Here is a 20,744-nt window from a genome sequence, read left to right as displayed (position 1 = left end):
TCATTATACTTGAAACCAAACTTTTTGCCTGTTTTTTAGGGAAAAAGTTCAGTTTTAAGTATAATGTGGGGGTTTACAACCCCCCAAACCCCCCACAACGCCAGCGCAATGTCTGTTAAGTAAAGTGGGGGGTTTCCCCCCTCCACACCCCCCGTCGGAGCCCTTTAAATTAGTGCTTTTCTTCGGTGCGCCGTCAACCTTGCGCTCAGTTGTCGGCGCGCCGTTGTCTCGCGGCGATTTAGTCCCGTCACCCTGCCCCCCTACCCCAACCCTTACAATGCCATTGAATGTGTCCCATGCATCTTCCTTAAATTAACCGAATTCTGGAATGCTTTACCGCTTACATTAAGAAGCTTAGGTTCTTTTGCTTTATTCCGGAAAGTTCTGAAAACTTTTTTTTGTTTGCTAAACATTTTGGAAATTAACTTTTTCAGTCTACTTTCTCTTGTCAAATTTATGTATTATGTTTTACACTATTGTAAACCGAGTCGAGCTCCTCTTGGTTGATGACTCGGTCTATAAAACTAAGTTTTAGTTTACTCTCTTGTGTATAATGGAAAGTCCCCTCTCAGTCTTGTATAGAGAGACGATAGGGTTAGGCAGAGAAGTGGCATTTTTTGTACAGACTGACATCAATTTCTTTTTCTTTTAGACCAAATGACTTCAAATCAAAAAACGAGGCAGCCAAGACTCCCACCAGCCCCTCATCCCCTTCCTTCTCTCCCACCTTGTGCTTCCTGTCCTCCTGCTACCTCACCGGTAACTCCATTCGTGACAAATGCATTGAGATGTTATCAGCTGCCCTGAAGCACTGTGGTAAGAGGGCTGGGGATTGGCACCCAGGGTCTCTCAAGTCCCCGTTTAAGTTCTAGTGTTTTGTTAAAGCAAAGAGAGGGAACAAGAGAAGCCACAGAATAACTCGTTTTGGAGGATGTAGAATATTTTTGGAAGTAAAAACCCTATAGAATATACCATGGGGGTAATATACAGCCCATGGCATTAAGCAGCCTGTACGCTGTTCCAGATCATCAATACCGGGACTTGCATAGCTCCTGGCATTGAATATCCAGATATATGTGCTGACCCAGAAATTGGGTACTGGCTGATATTCAGAAAAGTGCCTGCTTAACTAAGTTAGGACAATCTTTTTGCTGTTCGAACTTTACACAACAGGCTAAGTTGCAGCTCTCTCCAAATTCCACCCATGTGCCACTCTTAACCTAATTGGTTACAGAATGACTGGTTAGCGGTGATATTGTTTATTGAAAGCTTCTGGGAAGTCATAAAAACATAGTATCATAAGAATTGCCATACTAGGACAGACTAAAGGTCCATCAAGCCTGTTTCCAACGGTGGCCAACCCAGGTCCCAAGTACCAAACAGAAACCCAAATAATAGCAACATTCCAGAGCTGAGACTGATGTCATAATGCCTCATTCCACCAATGCCTAAGACCCAACCTCATCAGTGATGTCACAATGACTTGATTGTCCTATACTTGGCTCAATTTAGAGTGGTTTACAAGAGCTTTAGTAATGGTGTTATAATACCTGAGGTACAGTTTATGAGCTTCTATAATGATGCTTCAATATTAAATGCCGCTGAATATCAATGGTTAACTGGCTCATTGAACTTCTGCCTGGTTAATCCTCTTGGAATAACTACCTCACTATGTGTGTGTATCTATCTAGACACATAAACGTACATAGAGGAGTATTTTCGATAGGACGTCTAAGTCTGAGTTTGGATGTTTTGTGAAAGATGTCTAGATATCCAGTATAGAAAATGTCCATTCTCATTTTTTTATTTTTGAGAATGACCTATGGAGACGTTTTGGTCCTTAGTATGTCTATCTTTATCGGCCATTCTCAATCTATCTTTTTCTTTTTTTTTTCTTTTTGAGAATGACCTATGGAGACGTTTTGGTCCTTAATACATTTATCTTTTTTGGCCATTCTCAATTTATCTTTTTATCTTTTTTTTCTTTTTGAGAATGACCTATGGAGACATTTTGGTCCTTAATACATCTATCTTTTTTGGCCATTCTCAATCTAACTTTTTCTTTTTGAGAATGACCTATGGAGACGTTTTGGTCCTTAATACATTTATCTTTTTTGGTCATTCTCATCTTTTTATCTTTTTTTTCTTTTTGAGAATGACCTATGGAGACGTTTTGGCCTTAGTACGTCTATCTTTTTTGGCCATTTTCAATCTATTTTTTTCTTTTTGAGAATGACCTATGGAGACGTTTTGGTCCTTAGTACGTCTATCTTTATCGGCCATTCTCAATCTATCTTTTTCTTTTTTTTTTCTTTTTGAGAATGACCTATGGAGACGTTTTGGTTCTTAATACATCTATCTTTTTTGGCCATTCTCAATCTATCTTTTTCTTTTTTCTTTTTGAGAATGACCTATGGAGACGCTTTGGTCCTTAGTACGTCTATCTTTATCGGCCATTCTCAATCTATCTTTTTCTTTTTTTTTTCTTTTTGAGAATGACCTATGGAGACGTTTTGGTCCTTAATACATCTATCTTTTTTGGCCATTCTCAATCTATCTTTTTCTTTTTGAGAATGACCTATGGATACGCTTTGGTCCTTAGTACATTTGTCTTTTTTGGCCATTCTCAAATATAAAGACGTCCACATGAAAAGCGCACAAAAGCAAGTTTTCATCTAGACAGCCTGCATTCTTAGCAAACTGTTCACAGACCGCTGAGCATTCCACAGCACAGCAGGGTTACTGCAGAGAATGTCATATTAAAAGTCCCAGGTACAGATGTCACTTTAACATGCTTCTATTGTATGGTGAACCCTCCAAAACCCACCCAAAACTTACTGTACACCAGAATAATAACCCTTATGCCTGCAAGAGTCATCTTAATGTAGGTTTTGGAGGACTCACCATACTAGTGCTAAATATCACTGATACCTGGCAGCCAATGGCGTAGCGAGGGTAGGAGGCGCCTGGGGCGGTGGTAACCCCCCTCCCCCCCCCGTGGTCTCCTCTCCACCTCCCCACTCCTCCCCGCCAAACCCCCCCATTCCTTTCGCTCCACACTCGTGCCCTCCCTTCCCACCCCCTTACCTCTTAAAATCTTTGCCAGCGTGAGCAGCTTCTCCAGCCTGCTGCTTGCACTGGCTTTCCCTCTGACATCACTTCCTGGCCCCGTAACCTGGAAGTGATTTCAGAGGGAGCCAGGGCGGTGCGAGCAATAGGCAAGAAGAGTTGCTCGTGCTTGAGAAGATTTTAAAGAGGTGTGGTATGGCGGGGAAGGGAGGCCACGGCATGGAATGGGAGGGCGGAGAGGTGCAGCACTCCCCAGCAAGATGGTGCCCGGGGCGGTCTGCCTTCCCCCCCTCACCCTTACTATGCCACTGCTGGCAGCACTTTTATACCTGGCTGGCACTGAAAATCCAGGTGTAGCTTTAAATGCCAGCTGTGGAGTTAGAATTTTACCCCACACTCAGATTGTATATAATATATGAGAGAGAGAGATTGATTTTAAGGTGTTTTTTAATTTCATGTAAACTGAAGTGTTGCAGCTAAGAGATTCAGCACAGTACATATTGTTCAGTGAGATGTCTGAGAAAGTGAAGTGGAGAATGTTGAGAAGGACAGGAAGTGCTTCTGGGCTGTACAGAAGGTGGAGGAGGTGGGATTGGAATCTGAGATTCCAGTCTTCAGAAGTTGTGACCTTGGGCACATCGCTTAACCTTCATTGTCTCAAGTGCAACCTTAAATTATAAACCCTCTGGGGACGGGAAATAATTACTGTACCTGAGTATAACGTCCCTTGAAGTACAGCATTAAAAATGTGCGCTTAAATCCAAATTTTAAAAATAAAATAAAATCTAAGGTCCTTTTTCTGAAATACTGTACTTTGATTTTGTTTAAACCTGTGTTTTCCCCTCTTGTATGTTTGTTTCAGACGATTACAAAGAATTTGAAACCAATTGTGACCAGGTGGCCTTCGGAATTGAGGATCATATCCTTGCATGTGGCAACAGGGCTATTTTATCTTGTGTGACGGTATTATTTATCTAGGTATTCAGACTGTGACTGCGTTATAGCTGCATTAGATAGCTAATTAGAGAGCAAGTACAGTTATAGGGGCACTTTAAAAACACAAGATAATTTCTGTATTAACCACCTAATGTAGAAAGGGTTGGAGTACGTCTTATTGTTAATGCAGCAGTTAACATGGTACGCTAAGGGGGGAATTCATCAAGAGGCGTTAAGCAATTTATCTCCCCCCCAAACCCTAGTGCGGTTTGTAGCGCCGGCCGCGATAGCAACACCTCAGACGCTCATAGAATTCCTATGAGTGTTGGAGCTGTTACCGGCGCTAAAAACCACAGTATGGTTTTGTAAAAGGGGGAAGGGTTTAGTAAATGCTAAGACTTAATTATTTTGCAAATTAAAATCAGTTTCTTAATATGAGAAAATCATGGCCAGAAGATATGATGGAATTAGTCCAAGTTTCATCGGGAAAAAAAGGCACTAGGGTTCCAGTATTCTCTGTCTGATGTTCTCTTCTTTTAAGGAATAAAAGAACATAAGAATAGCCTTACTGGGTCAGACCAATGGTCCATCAAGACCAGTAGCCCGGTCTCACGGTGGCCAATCCAGGACCCTAGTTCCTGGCCAAAATCCAAGGAGTAGCGACATTCCATACAGAATCTCAAGGAATAGCAAGATTCCGGAATCCCAGAGAGTAACAAGATTCTAGAATCCCAAAGAGTAGCAACATTCCATGCTACCGATCCAGGGCAAGCAGTGGCTTCCCCCATGTCTTTTGTTTGTAGGGTATAGGGTCACTTTACCAGTTAGATCAAATTCTTCTGATGAAATGTTCCGTAAGAGTCTTAGAATTATTCCAGAGATTTCTAACTTGATTTTATTGTCACTTTTTGAATTTTAGCGATTATGACTGTTTTAAACCATTTTGAACCCTGTTTTGGGGATAATGATGGTATATAAACCTTTATTTAAAAAATTTATCAACCGCCTATTCCTAGGCGGGCAGCTTTACAAAAGTAACATTCACTGAATGGAACAAACATCTCAAATTACAGATCATTCCATGTAAATAGTGGGATCACAGATCCTCATAATGAACTCATCCTAAAACCAGCATTAAGCAAAGTCATCTTTTATTAAAATGCTTCTATAAAAAGTGCAGTTTTATGCATTGTTTTTTTGAACTTCTGAATATCAGATAAGGCTCTTTGCGGTCCAGTTAATTTATTCCACAACGTTACTCCCATGATGGAAATAGCAGAAGTTCTTGTATCTTCATAATGTATTTTTGAAAATTCCATCAATGACAATCGTATCGCACCCTCGGACCGTAAAAGTTCTGAGCGGTCGGTAAATAGCTATAATTTGCGATAGATACCAAGGAATCCTGTGGTAAATGACTCTGTAGATCAAGGTTAATGTCTTGAAAATAATACGTGATGGCACAGGTAACCAGTGCAATTTCTTCAGCCAAGGTGTTTTGTGTTCAAATTTTCTGACCCCCACAAATTAACCTGGCAGCAGCATTTTGGATCATTTGTAATGCTTTACACTGTACTGTTGAAATCCCTAAATTGAGGGCATTGCAGTAGTCTAGTTAGATTAGATGAGATTCATCAGTTCATATATGTTAGAGCATTGATGCTTTTATGATCCTTGAGTTGGCTCTTGAAGTTGGGGATGGGGGAAGGTGGCGGTTTAATTCCCAAAGCGTTAGCTATGCCTTAGGTTTGTTTGTCTGCTGTATTTATTGGCTACCTTGATAGCCAGGCAAGTTGATAATACCATCAACTTGTAGTGAATGAATCAGCTTCTGGGAAGAACAGTTCCAATAAATTACTGTTCTATGTTGAACAAGTCTCCAGTAAGCGCAGGATGTTCTAATCATGTGGACTGTGATAATAACATTGAAGAAACTTCCACCCCTGAGGATAGAAAGGAACAGCTATTATTTCTTGACGATGCCTACATATTTACCAGGAGCTAAAGGTCACTGACATGAAGTATCGGAACAGGGTCCGGAGCAGGATCAGCAACCTAAAGGATCCCAAGAATCCCGGCTTACGCAGAAATGTTTTGTGCGGCAACATCTCCACCGAGAGGATAGCGAGAATGACGGCTGAGGTAAAACAGCGGAGGAGAAGGGATTTGTGTGCCAGGAGGAATACAGAGAGCTGAGATGTCTTTTTTTTTTTTTTTTTCCTTCTAGATTCAAACAATTTTATTGATGCAAACATCATCAAATACTACATCAAAGCACATAAATAATGCATCAATTATAATAATATAATATACATAATAAAAAAACAAATTCCACTTTCAATAAACCCCCACTTTATCTATATGTGTTTGAACCTTTCAATAATCTCTACCATCCCTCTCCACACCCACCCCTCCCCACCCAATAGTACTCTCTTCCCCATGATACTCTATTCATTTAACTAAATAAAAGCCCAATTAAGAGACCCAACTTAAAATCGCACTACAACCCTTAGGATGCAAATCTTGCAAATATGAATCCCAGGTTTGTAAAAACAACATCTTTCACTTTCTTATAATTCCAGCATCCCTAGCTTCCAAATGGCCAACTGATGTAATTGGTTCCGCCAATGCCAAAACCTCGGAGGATCAGGGACCGTCCAATATTGAAGTAACTTTCAAACTGTCCACACTGAGGGAAAGAAAAATTGTGCACACTTTTTACCCGTGAGCTTGGCACCGGTTCTCAAAAAGAGTGGTAGAGGGGCCTAATGGTTAGTGGAGGGGGCTTTGAGCCGGGAGAACCGGGTTCAATTCCCATTGTGGTTCCTTGTGGCCATGTGCAAGTCACCTAACCCTCCTTTGTGCCTAGATACAAAACATAGGCGTCCTTTTACTAAACTGCGTTAAGTGTTAGCACGCACTTAACCCCCCCCCCCCCCCACTTTTACAAAACCGTGCTCTTATGAGTGTCGGAGCTGTTACCACTACAGCTGGCACTAAAAACCTTGCTAAAGCTTTAGAAAAAGAGGGGAGGGTTTAATGCAGGAAAAAGGCTTACTGCAAAACACATTTGTAAGGATTGTAGTGGCACAGCCCCCACAATGTGAGTGAGGTTTGTAGGGGTTACGTGAGGCGCCCTTACAAACGCCAGGTCCCGAGTTCAATACCTTCACAGAAGATTCACCAGGAGTAGAATCAAATAAGAAACACAGCCAGAGGTGATTTCATAAAAAATATATTATAGAAATAGGCTTACAGAAAAGCAATATTCATAAGCATCACAATTAAGCTTCACAATTAATGAGAGAGCAAAGCAGTTTCCCTGCCTTACAGAGTCCAGAAAGAGGCATGAAGTTCCAGGGAGAGGCAGAGAGAGAGAAAAAAGGGGGATGGGGGTGATGATCTAAGCTTCGGATTCCCGAGATAGAGAGAAGGGATAGAGAGATAGATAGAGAAAGAAATAGATCCGTGTGTGTTGCAGAGCGGAGACTTTTATAGCTTGGAATCTTATTCTGAATATAGAAACTATTGTATTTCCCAGCATCTTTCTGTTTAGAATTTGTAAACTGTTTGAAACAATGGTTAGTTTAATTGACAAGGAGGGTGTGATACTTGCAGGCATGGTAGATGGGATTAGTCTCTGGCTTCTTTGTCCCATTCCAGTAGCCTATCTTCTTGATAAACAATCCAGTCTGGCTGGAATCTTAATGTATGTGAATTCTGTGCAGGAGCCCAGAATTCTGCATCAACATTCCAGAGTCAGATTAATATCATTTCCCATAGGCCTTTGCTGACACTGGTTAGGGCAACCAAAACTGCTGATTGCTAGCAATAGCTATGCTGACAACATTAAATTATTTTTGTAGCAATTTGTCTGTTAGAATGCATTCATTGCATGCTATTTTTTAAAAAAGATTTTTGGGGATCGGTGTGTCATGGGCGTGGAAGCGTTATCTAGCTAGAGTGTTTGCACTGGTGTGCACTAACTGGATAATGCTGATTTAACACCTTCAAGATTGGCAGCGGTAAGTGAACCCGCATTAATATTTTTGCAGGGCCCATGCGCTAATGGAAAATTAGTGCAGGACCTTAAAAAAGAACAAACAAAAAAGCCCTATTTTAGGGGCACACTAGATATGAGCTTAGCGCATGAGAAAGTCCCACATTAAATGCGCTAAATTTTCAGTACTTATTAGTAAAAGGGCCCTTTAGATTTTGAGTCCACTAGGGACAGAGAAGATACCTGTATGCAATATGTAAATTGCTTTAGTTGTACCCCAAAGTGGTACGTCAAGAATCTAGTAAATGCGGAGGGCCATTTTCAAGTATGGATGTTTTGTGAAATGTGTCCAAAACCAGGTAGAGGTAATGACCATTTTTGAAACCACAAAATGTCATTTTTTAAAAAAAAATCCTGAAAATTACCTTTCTAGATGCGTTTGCCCTTAGTTCATCTATCTTTTTTGACCATTTTTAAAAACCAAAATATCTAAATGACGTAGATATTGTCAGCATGTTTAGTAGACCGGCCATACAAGGTTCCAAGTACACATCTCACCATAAACCCCTTACAATGTATGGTGAGCCTTCCAAAACTCACTGTATACCCTCCCAATATCCCTTATGCCTGCAGGTGTCACCTATATATATAGTAGAGTCTGAGTGGGCTCACTTACTCCACCATAAAGGACTTGAATACCACCTTTTTGGTACTTACACAACCATACTCAAAACAGTTTAGATATTTACAGGTAGAGGCAGTCCCTGAGTTAAGAACTTGCGACTTACATCAGACTCGTCCTTATGAACCGGGGTCCTGCTTTTCTCATCCTGTCCCAACGCGACCCTCCTCCTCCCTTCAGTGTCCTCCTCTCCCTCTGTTCTGTGTCCCAAATTGGTGCCTCCCTCCCGTGGGTGCTTACCTCCTCTGGCTGGCTCCCTCCTTCCAGCTGCCCTTCCCTTCACAAAGCCGTAAGCAACGGCTCCTACACGCGGCCTGTGGCTGACCCAGTAGCCTTCCCTCTGACATCATGACGGACATGGTGGTGGGAGAGGCGTGAGGTACTGAGGCATGGGGAAGAGAGAGATTAGAAGGAGAAATGCTGGATGTAGCGGTGGAGAGGGAACAGTGGGACGGATGAATAATGAAAGTCCTGTTTAAACTACAGTTCTTTTGTTTTGAGGACTTTTCCTTAATGTTTAATATTTTTTATAGATTGTATACTGTACAGGATCCGAGCTACATACAAATTCAACTTAAGGATGGTTTTAAAAATGAAATTTCTTCTTAACCCGGGGCCTTATTTTATACCTGGGACAGGTACACAGGGTCACAAGGAGCATCCCTGCGATTTGATCCCAGACCTTCTGGGCGTAGAGACAGCAGCTCTACCGCTAGGCCACTCCTCAGAGTGGGACATAAGCCTGTTGCCCTGTCACTTGACATCATCGGAGAACCCAGGGTTATGACCACGTCCCAAACAAATGGTTTAAACTTCCTCTTAAAAAAAACAAACCAAACAAAAAGACTTTGGTTCTGAAGGGCAAGTCCACATCAATCGTAAACCTTTCCAACGGAACATAAAACCCAAACAAACTCTTAAATTTGCGGTGGTCTTTCACAGAATGATCCCAGGGTTGAATAATGTACCTCATCTCCACAGGAAATGGCCAGTGACGAGCTGAAGGAGCTGCGGAACGCCATGACGCTGGAAGCCATCCGGGAGCACCAGATGGCCAAAACAGGGGGCACGCAGACGGATCTTTTCCAGTGTAGCAAATGCAAGAAGAAGAACTGTAGCTACAACCAGGTGCGCACTAAAGGAATGGCTGTATGACTAAGGCGCAAACATTTGCATGGCGAACGTACGCAGAAATACTGGCATGCACACGCAGTGACACAGCGAGGGTGCAGGGTGCCCGGGGCAGTGGCACCCTTCCCCTCATCTCTGCCTTCCCTCGCTGCTTCCATGATCCCCACGTGCGTCCCCCTTCCCCCCCCCCCGTATCTCTAGTTGATGTCGTTACTCCTGGCGGCCAACAGCGTCCTCTTCACGGTCCCGTCGGTTCGCCGTCTGACATCACTTCCTGTGCACGGCACCCGGAAGTGACGGGGTCGCAAATAGCGCGTCGTTGACTGCCATGAACGACAATTTCAGCTAGAGGGAAGGGGGGGGGGTGCGCGCGTGGAGTGCAGAGGCGGTGGAGGGCAGAGAGGAGGAGGGGTGCTGGCGCCCTGGATCCCAGGGTGGACTCCCCCTTACTATGCCACTGTGTACACATGACTGTGTGCACATATGCACACAAGTGCTTAAAAATCCTCTTATGTGATATTTTGTAATTATGAGCATATCTTACATAACACGTATTTTACAGATGGTCAGTAATATATTACTTCTTAAAAGTAACAAGTAATGTGAACGATTGCTTTTGTGGAAATATACCCCCTTTTACAAAAGTGCGGAAGAGGTTTTTAGTGCTGTCCAGCGCGTCGAATGCTCCAACGCTCATATGACCATTGACCATTGGAGCAGCGTAGAGCTTTAAGTGCGCCAGCTGGTGCTACAATCCTCTTTCGCGCTTTTGTAAAAGGGTGTGGAGGGGGGGGGATAATGAAATAACTCTAATCATTAATTTTTCTACTAACTAGCATTTATTTATTTAAAATATTTATACCATGCCTAACAAACCTTCTAGACGGAGCACAAAATAACACTCATAAAATACACAACCATAATAAAATCTATAACAAATCTATAATTTTAAATGGCGCCTCTAGCAAATGATTAACAACCGTGCCGAACGCCGCCTAGGTGTAGATACCTGCCCAAAACATTAAGGCTTCTACCGGCAAATTAATTTTTTTTAATGCTTTTTTTTTTTTTAATTGGATTTTAATGATACTTTTAATTATTATCAGTGCTGATTAAGCCAATGAAAAAAATTAAGTTAGACGCCTACATCGGCTATGCGGGCCTCTCTAGATGCTTAACTTCCGTTGCGCTTGTTATAGAATCTGGGCCTTAATGCTCAAAACCTGCTGTCCACGGCCGCCTGAATGTCAGCTGGTATGCGCATATCTCCAGCATGTTGGCATAAACATGTACGACAGCTCTATGGCTTGGCGTATGTGCTTGTGCCTAACTGCAGACCAAATGACGGAGAGATTCCACTCTGCACCAGTCCAAAGGAAACCAGCAAAAAAAAAAAATCCAACGAGATGGCGTGACGTGTCGAGCAACAAACCAAAAAGAAAACTGTAGCAAGATTTAATCAAAACTAAAACTCAAAAACACAACACTTTAAACCAGTGGTTCTTAACCTTGTTGGAGGTACTGAACCCCACCAGTTTCATATGCGTGTTCACCGAACCCTTCTTTATTCCCTTAGTTTTGCCGGAGCTAGACTAGAATTACTCAACTTGGCATTGCAAATCATGCAATTAGGACGCTGACTCCCATCACGTTCCGTTATTCATGTGAATCCATATTGTACATATTCGTCCGACCACTTTCGTATTTTGCTCGACATAGTTAGTAAGGGATTAAAATATTAAGATAGGTATCACACGACGTACCATCACAACAGTTACAATTCGACTACTGGGCGCATCAAATCCCCTGCAGCGCAGATAGGCCAAGCGATGTTGCGTGATCACCTGCAGCCAATTATGGACAAGCGGGGGCGTATCATCACGAATCATAAGCGCTTCGGTCACGTTCAATCATCTTATCAGTTAAATCACAAATTTTGATCAGGAATTGATTGATGTATATAAGGCGTTAGTTACGGTGTCAGGTCAAAAGCGCGCCGGGACAAAGGCGCGAGCAGACAATTGAGCGCAGTGCGGAGGCGCGCACCGAAGAAAATTACTGTTTTTAGGGCTCCGACGGGGAGGGGGTGTGGGGGGGAACCCCCCCACTTTACTTAATACAAATCGCGCCGCGTTGTGGGGGGTTTGGGGGGGTTTGTAACCCCCCAAATTTTACTGAAAACTTCACTTTTTCCCCTGTTTTTAGGGAAAAAGTAAGTTTACAGTAAAATGTGGGGAGTTACAACCCCCCAAACCCCCCACAACGCCGGCGCGATTTGTAGTAAGTAAACTGGGGGTGCTCCCCAACAAAACCCCCCGTCGGAGCCCCTAAAAACAGTAATTTTCTTCGGCGCGCGCCTCCGTCTTGCGCTCAGTTGTCGGCGCGCGCCTTTGTCTTCCGCGTTGTTACCTATAAACCGTTAGTTACAGATTGATAGATCAAGAAACCGAGTACACGATCAGTCTTGATCAAAATCACTGAATAACTGAGAGATGATTGAACGTGACCAAAGCGCTATATGAGTCGGAGGTGTGTTTTGACCTCCGCCGAACCCGCGAGACTGACTCACCGAACCCCCTGGGGTTCGGTCGAACCCAGGTTAAGAACCACTGCTTTAAACAATGTAGACATTGTGGTCCAAATTGTGGTCCAAATGTGTGTGAAATCGGAATCCGACACAGTCCGTGTTTCGAAAACACACTCCTTCCTCAGGGATCTTGAAAAGTATTCAACCCACGTTGGGGGAACCATAAGGGTAACAACTGGGAAAAGAAACGATCTAGACCAGGGCTGCCCAAGTCCAGTCCTCAAAATCTACCGTCAGGCCAAGTTTTCAGGACTTTGGAGTATCAAGCTGGGAAGATGAACTCCTGGCTAAGTCCGATGATTGCTCAATCTAATTCTTTACATTTAAGAAACCATTAAAGACCTATTTATTTGACAAACAAGAATATTAATTTTGATATATTTTTAAATGAGGTCTTAATGTTTCTATTTTTATTGCCACAGTATGTTTTAATTTTCAACATTGTACTTCTGTGTTTTTAATAATTGTATTACTGTGTGCAATTCTGGAGGCCACATTACCGTAAAGACGTGCTTAGAGTCGAGTCGGTTCAGCGGATGGCCACTAGGATGGTCTTGGGGTTCAAGGGTCTCTCGTACGAAGAGAGACTGAGCAGGCTGCGGCTCTACACTCTAGAGCAGGGGTGTCAAAGTCCCTCCTCGAGGGCCGGAATCCAGTCGGGTTTTCTGGATTTCCCCAATGAATATGCATTGAAAGCAGTGCATGCAAATAGATCTCATGCAGATTCATTGGGGAAATCCTGAAAACCCGACTGGATTCTGGCCCTCGAGGACCGACTTTGACACCTGTGCTCTAGAGGAACGCAGGGAGAGGGGGGGAACATGATTGAGACATTTAAGTTCATCACGGGACGTGTCGAGGTGGAAGATGACATCCTCTTCCCCAAAGGACCCTCGACTACAAGAGGGCATCCGCTTAAACTCAGAGGGGGGAAATTTAGTAGTGACACCAGGAAGTATTTTTTCACGGAAAGGGTGGTGGACCACTGGAATGAGCTTCCGGTGCAGGTGGTCGAGGCCACCGGCGTGCTCGACTTTAAGAGAAAATGGGGCACTTACGTGGGATCCCTACGTAGGTCGAGTCACTAGCATCTAGACTTATTGGGGTGGGTCAGTGGAGTGGGCAGACTTGATGGGCTATAGCCCTTTTCTGCCGTCATCTTTCTATGTTTCTATTACTTTTAACATATAATCTCGACTTTACGTAGATAGTGTGTTCTACGAAACCGTATCGTGTGCTGAAATGTCTCTGTATTTTTCCTGTTGTGAACCGCCCAGAATATTGGTTGGGCGGTATGCAAGAAAATAAATTATTATTATTTGCATACCAAGAAGGCAGTGCAGGCAAATCTCTCTCATGCAAAGTCATTGTGGATATCCTGAAAACCTGGCCTGCCAGTAGATCTCGAGGACCGGACTTGGGCAGCCCTGGAATAGAACCTCCGAAGGGCTGTAGTGAAAGCGAAAGTCCAAAGGACACCTGGGAAGAAGCAGAGTGAGGCCGGTCTTCAAACGAACCACGCTTTAATGGCAACCAAAGGAGTATGTACAAAGCATCAATACAAACGTACATTGGACTCGACACGGGCCGTGTTTCGGCAAATATGCCTGCATCAGGAGCCCAAGGCGTAAAACAGTGCCTCTGAAGGAAGTTTCAAGTTAATTCATTATATGATATACCGCCTATCGATACGACTAGGCGGTTTACAATAAATTAAAAAGACATAGCAGGGCTCCTTTTACTAAGGTGTGCTAGCGGTTTTAGCGCACGCAGGGTATTACCGCGCGCTACGCGGCTAGAGCTAACGCCAGCTTAATGCTGGCGTTAGTGTCTAGTAGGCGCGTTAATACCCTAACGCAGCTTAGAAAAAAGGAGCCCAAAATAAAACCAGGGGGATTAAAAAGAAAAGAAAAGCATCAGACTGAAAGACACGATAAGAGAGACATAGTGGGCATGAAACAAAAAGGAGAGAAGGGAAGAAATACAATGTTCAGATTTTTAAAAAAAATCAAAACGGGACCACATAAACGGGAGGGGGTAAAGCTACGTCTTGGCACTCCCTGTGGCATAAGAGTTTCTTAGGATGTAAAGGATCTAATGTCAAACCGCAAAATATGCTGGTTTACCAAGTCCAGTCGGTCGAGTCCAGCGTATGCTTAGAGCTGCACGCTAGCGCCATACGCTTTGTGGCAGTGAGTAAAGGGACATTTTCCTGTTCTTACTTTATAATTCTTTGTGGGGGGTGGGTTTACCAACCTATTTTGCTTTCATTTGGTTTTCTAGGGTAGCCTGGAGTTGTAGTTAAGGCCCTGAGGCCGTGGCACTTTGCCACGAAATAATCGCCGACCTGGTCACGCCGAGTGTGCACTGCTGCAAAGAGTGATTTGTCCACCTTGTTATTTCAATTGGCTATTTTGCGTTAAAGCTCCTACCGGCTGTTAGCGACCGCACGCGAAAGTTTATTTTGTCTGTGATGCTTGGGAGGAAGTGTGCGGGCGCACACTATTGTCTGAGGCCTTTTCTTTCGCTGGTTAATTCCTTTTTTGGCGCACAACGGTTCCTCCTTTAATGGAGCGATTTTTTTTTATTTTTTATTTTTTTGTTGGATTGCTTATTTCCTTCCATTCCACATTTTTTTGAGTATTGAACTTTGTTTATAAGAATATAAGAATGGCCGCTGCTGGGTCAGACCAGTGGTCCATCGTGCCCAACAGTCTGCTCGCGCGGCGGCCCTTAGATCAAAGACCAGTTCCCTATTTGAGTCTAGCTTTACCTGCGTATGTTCTGGTCCAGCAGGAACCTATCTAACCTTTTCTTGAATCCCTGTAGGGTGCTTTCTCCTATAACAGCCTCTGGAAGAGCGTTCCAGATTTCCACCACTCTCTGGGTGAAGAAGAACTTCCTTATATTTGTACGGAATCTATCCCCTTTTAACTTTAGCGAGTGCCCTCTCATTCTCTTCACCTCGGAGAGGGTGAACAATCTCTCTTTCACTACTAAATCAATTCCCTTCAATATTTTGAATGTTTCGATCATGTCCCCTCTCAGTCTCCTCTTTTCAAGGGAGAAAAGGCCCAGTTTCTCCAATCTCTCACTGTACGGCAACTCCTCCAGCCCCTTAACCAATTTTGTCGCTCTTCTCTGGACCCTTTCGAGTAGTACTATGTCCTTTTTCATGTACGGCGACCAGTGTTGGATGCAGTATTCCAGGTGGGGGCGTACCATGGCTCGGTATAGCGGCAAGGCCGTCGCCATGACAGCCATAATCTTGGTTGCCATTAAAGTGTAACATAACATAATAACAAAGTAAATGACGGCAGAGAAAGACGGCAGATAAATTCGGTTCATAGACAACGGCGCGAAAGACAAAAGCGCGCGCCGACAATTGAGCGCAGTGCGCCGCTCTAAATTACAGTTTTTAGGGGCTCCGACGGGGGGTTTTGTTGGGGAACCCCCCAGTTTACTTATTAGACATCGCGCCGGCGTTATGGGGGGTTTGGGGGGTTGTAACCCTCCACATTTTACTGTAAACTGAACTTTTTCCCTAAAAACAGGGAAAAAGTGAAGTTTTCAGTAAAATGTGGGGGTTACAACCCCACACAACGCCCCCACAACGCGGTGCGATGTCTATTAAGTAAAGTGGGGGGGTTCCCCCCCACACCCCCCCCGTCGGAGCGCTAAAAACAGTAATTTAGAGTGGCGCGGTGGTGCGCGCTGCGCTCAATTGTCTGGGCGTGCCTTTGTCCCGGCGCGCTTTTGACCTTACACCGATAAATTCATTATTAAATTAACTTGTCTTTTTTCTTTGATACTTCTGGTTCGTTTGAAGACTGCATCTTCCCTGGTTTCCTGGACCTAACTGCAGACGTGCCCAGACACCCGGCAGAACTGGAATTACTGTATAAAATGCCTCTTTATAGAGTTGCTCTCCAGGTATGGAGGTGGCACTAAACAGTGTGTGAGTGGGAGGCATCACTCCGTGGTATTCCTGTCTGGATATTTTAATTTTAGGCTGACTTGTAGCATGCAAAAATGTCTAAATACTGCAGATCAGGTGTGTGAAGGGCATGGAAGGTATTTGAACGGGACGCAGAAGAGGCTGTGCAGGCCCTCGTTCCAGCCAGAGTGCTTGACTCGGTGGTAAAGCGAGGGAGGTTGGCACCCAGGGCATCGCCACGCCATGCGCCCCTCCACTCTTCCCCGCTGCTTGAGACCTCCCCACCCCCCCCTCCTCTGTGTACCACTTGAAATGTCCGCTGGCGCGAGCAACGTATACCGCCCGCTGCTCGCGCCGGCCTCGGCTACCTTCTGGCATCACGTCGGAAGAGAGCCGAGGCTGGCGAGAGCAGCAAGTGGAAGATGCTGCTCGCCCTGGTGAACATTTACAGAGGTACGCAGGGGGCGGAGAGGAAGAGAGGCGCAGGCGCTCCCGCGAAGGTGGCACCCCGCCCCGCCCCCCTCACTGCACCGCTGACTGAACCTTTTAACACTCAGTCTTCAAACGAAGGACTTTTATGACCGAGCTGAGCCAGCACGAGGTGTCCGTCTCTGCCGTGCTGGATCATCCCTCTTGCAAAGTCCCCATTACCCCTGCTGTGTTGCTCCTCTCTCCAGGTGCAGACCCGCAGTGCCGACGAGCCTATGACGACCTTCGTGCTTTGCAACGAGTGTGGGAACCGCTGGAAGGTCTGTATCTCTCCCCCTTTACAGCCAGTTTCGGGCATCCATAGGGCAGAAGTGTATGAAAATGAAACGCGTGCACAGACCCAGGTTTCCAAAACATTGGGCCCGATGTCATAGGTACAGAACTGCTTATACCTCCACGTCAAGGGTGAGCCCGTTATAATGGGGTACCTGAAAAATGACTAATCAATGAAAATTCGTGCCATCTTAGCATCAAATGTACTCGACAGTATTTTACTTGAAGGAAAAAAGATCTCCGAAGTGCAAACCATAGACTGCTTTGATGTCTGCTGGTAACCAATGGATTGTGATATCTTTCATTGATCCTAAAAACCTTTATTTGTTATATATGATTTTTGATTCTATGCTTTAATTATGAAAAATTATCTTAATTTTTTTTTTCAAATATATCATTATTTTTTGTCCTTTTTTTTTTTCTGCTATATATAATATATATATTTATTGAATTTTCAATATAATCAAGCATAACTTGTACAGAAAGGAAATCCAGCAAGAAAATTAGTAATTAAACATAAAACATCAAAAACATCGAACATAAGCTTAATCTCTACTCAAGTCCTCAAATAGGATCCAAGGTGGATGATGGGCAAGAAATAACAAGAAAAATTAAATTAGAAAAATATACTAGTAGACTGAAATAGTATACCCTTTCTTAAACTAAGCACTCATGTTTCATCTTTCTACAAACATGAAGATGAGAGAAAGGTTGTCAGTTGAGATGGCTCAAAGAAGACAAATTTATGTGAACGATAATTAATTACACATTTACATGGATGTCGCAAATAAAAAGTGGCCCCTAGAGCCATAACACCAGGTTTTCTTAACAAAAATTCACATCTCCTTTGCTAAATCTGGAAACATCTGTAATTTACAACCTAAAAATTATTTTTGTTTATTTTTAAAGAAAAGTCTCAGCAACCAGTTTTTATCTGGCGCGAGACCTACTGTTAAAAGTAAAGTTGCTGGTTCCGCCAATTCTTTATCAGATGTTTCCAAAATATTAGATAAATTCATAGGATCATGTCCCATATTCTGTTGTTGTTGTTGCTGTTTCAGTTTCTTATTTTTTTGTCCTTTGACTGAAAATAACTTCTTTTTATCCTAATGGACAATAAACCGACGGTAACCCGCTATGTTGGGCGTGCTGAGATTTAAACAGCATCTTTAAGACAATTGATCTATGCAGTTCATTTAACCCTCCCCCGTTTTACAAAAGCGCGCTAGCGTTTTTAGTGCCGGCCTTGGCGGTAACAGCACTTACGCTCATAAACTTCCTATGAGCGTTGGAGCTGTTACTGCCGCGGCCAGCGCTAAAAATGCTAGCGTGCTTTTCTAAAAGGGAGGGGGGTTAGACACTTTTATTTTTTGTACAAGCACATGTATGTATGCTAAGGAAGCAAAAGCGTCGTGAGAGTGATTTTTGCTGCCTTGAAAAGTTGAATTTTCAGTAAGATTGCTGTTTCTGCATAAAACACCTTATAGTGACTTTCATTTCATCAAGTGCTTTAGGTAAAAGCGGATAGTGTAGCTGGTTTTAAGAAAGGTTTGGACAAATTCCCGGAGGAAAAGTCCATAGTCTGTTATTAAGACATGGGGGAAGCCTCTGCTTGCCCTGGATCAGTAGCATGGAATGCCGCTACTCTTTTGGGTTCTAGAATCTTGTTACGCTCTGGGATTCCGGAATCTTGCTATTCTTTGAGATGCTGGAATGTTGCTACTCTTTGGGTTTTGGCCAGGTACTAGTGACCTGAATTCACCACCGTGAGAACAGTCAACTGGGTTTGATGGACCATTGGTCTGACCCAGGAAGGCTATTCTTATGTTAGGTTAAAAAAGAAGTTATTTTCAGTCAAAGGACAAAAAATAATGATATATTTGAAATGAAAATGAAAATATTTTTTCATGCTAAAGCATAGAATCAAAAATCATATACAAAAAAAAACCAAACAGAAGGTTTTTAGGATCAATGAAAGATATCGCAATCCATTGGTTACCAAAGCAGTCTGTGGTTTGCATTTTCATTGAGTAAATGATTTTTTCGGTACTCCATTGTCCAGTTCCGTCCCTATGACATCAGACCTGTGTGTGAGCGTTTCATTTTTGAGATATCTGAATTATAATTTATTTCCTCACATTTTTGTGGCTTTGGGAATTGCCTGTTATAATGGGCCCACGTTACTGAGGCTGTGGAACAGCTTGAGCTCAATTTTTAATTTATAACATTTTATTGAAGGAAATAATTAAATATAATATAATAGGCATAGATTTTCATTTTAATTAGATTCACAATTATTATATTTTCATACATATTTTTATCATTCCTTCAAAATATATTTCCAAATGACCCATTGCAAAACATCTTATACCCCCATTCCCCTCCCCCTCCCCTCTCCCCCTCCCCTTCCCCACTTCCCCCTCCTCTTCCCCCTTCCCTTCCCTCCCCCTGAATGGAAGATGACACATGTTATTAGGTATTGTGATGCAATGAATGTATACCAAAGCTTCAATGTAGAATATTAATAATCATACTTCATGCTCTGGAAGAGAAAGATTTTGAATATAGGAGTCCCATATTTTCAAAAAGAATTGTGTTCATCTAGGAAACTTATACACCTCCCTAACCTCAAACACAAACGATGGCGTTGGTTCCTCCAATGCCAAAAACCAGGAGGATCTTTCTGTAACCAGTGTTGCAAAATACATTTGTGACCAATCATGCATGCCTTTTGAAATAAAAAGCTTCTTCCATGTCCGAAAACCCCACAAGCAGCAGCTTTACCAAATAACACCCCCCTTGGGGATTCCACTAATGGACTATTCCATAATGAACCTGAATATAATAGGATGGCAGACCAGAATGACTTGATAAGAGGACATTGCCGCAAGTTATGTCCTATTTCTCATTGGGTTGATGCAGTAATGATTTGGAGATATTGTCCTTCTCGTCTGTGTACGTAGAAGCTTTTCTACAGCATTCTCTTTGAATCATTCTTGGCTGAACTGGCAAAAGAAGTTGGTTTTGTCCAGGACAGAGAAAGCTTCCAGAACCTTCTGCTCTTTCCAGTAAGAACCTAAGGGGGGGAAAAAAGTTTTGAAGCTGTTTTCCTTAAGCCTGACTGATTCCTTCTGATCCTTTGAGATTCCCCCTCATTTGGACCTGGCCTCAGTTGGGCCTTGTGTCTTAGGCCTTCATTTGCAACTATATGGGACTTTTCTCCATATTTTTGAACCCGTTCCCAACGAGGGTCCTCAGCCAACAGCCATAGTGCCTTGGCTCTATCTGGCATTAGACCAGTGCATCGCAACCTGTGTGCCTCCTGAGATTTCAGGTGTGCCCGGCACATTGGGGAGGAGGAGAGGCACCGGCACTAGCTGACTGCCTACAGGACGTGCCTCTCGCGGCAAGAGGAACGTCCTGTAGACAATCAGCGGGCTCCAGCGCCTCTCCTTCTCTCCGGCCCTCTTCCCTGCTGGAACCCCCATTGACATCTCAGGGAATGCAGCGAGCAGCGGCCACTACCATTAGTGTGCTGCAGCTCAAGAAAGTTTGCGGGACACTGCATCAGACTAATGTTGATCTACAGTCTGGCCACTAGGTGTCACCATTGTACAATGACGAAGACTTCTTCCCTTCA

At 43.4% G+C, this 20,744-nt stretch overlaps 1 protein-coding gene across 2 annotated transcripts in view; it reads left to right on the top strand.

Annotated features, from left to right (window-relative positions):
* The window catches only part of TCEA3 (transcription elongation factor A3), a 55,473-nt gene that overhangs the window by 30,912 nt on the left and 3,817 nt on the right, over positions 1–20,744 (top strand). For both annotated transcript variants that reach the window (XM_033956240.1, XM_033956239.1), the window contains 5 exons: positions 653–816; positions 3,932–3,988; positions 5,993–6,147; positions 9,669–9,815; positions 17,020–17,091. In XM_033956240.1, coding sequence (XP_033812131.1) covers positions 653–816; positions 3,932–3,988; positions 5,993–6,147; positions 9,669–9,815; positions 17,020–17,091 — 595 coding nt within the window. The remainder of the gene's footprint in view (positions 1–652; positions 817–3,931; positions 3,989–5,992; positions 6,148–9,668; positions 9,816–17,019; positions 17,092–20,744) is intronic.

The sequence above is a fragment of the Geotrypetes seraphini genome, chromosome 8 (assembly GCF_902459505.1).
Source record: "Geotrypetes seraphini chromosome 8, aGeoSer1.1, whole genome shotgun sequence".
Lineage (NCBI taxonomy): Eukaryota > Metazoa > Chordata > Amphibia > Gymnophiona > Dermophiidae > Geotrypetes > Geotrypetes seraphini.
The sequence above is the reverse complement of the archived record's forward strand: the minus strand, read 5'-3'. Positions and strand labels throughout refer to the sequence as shown.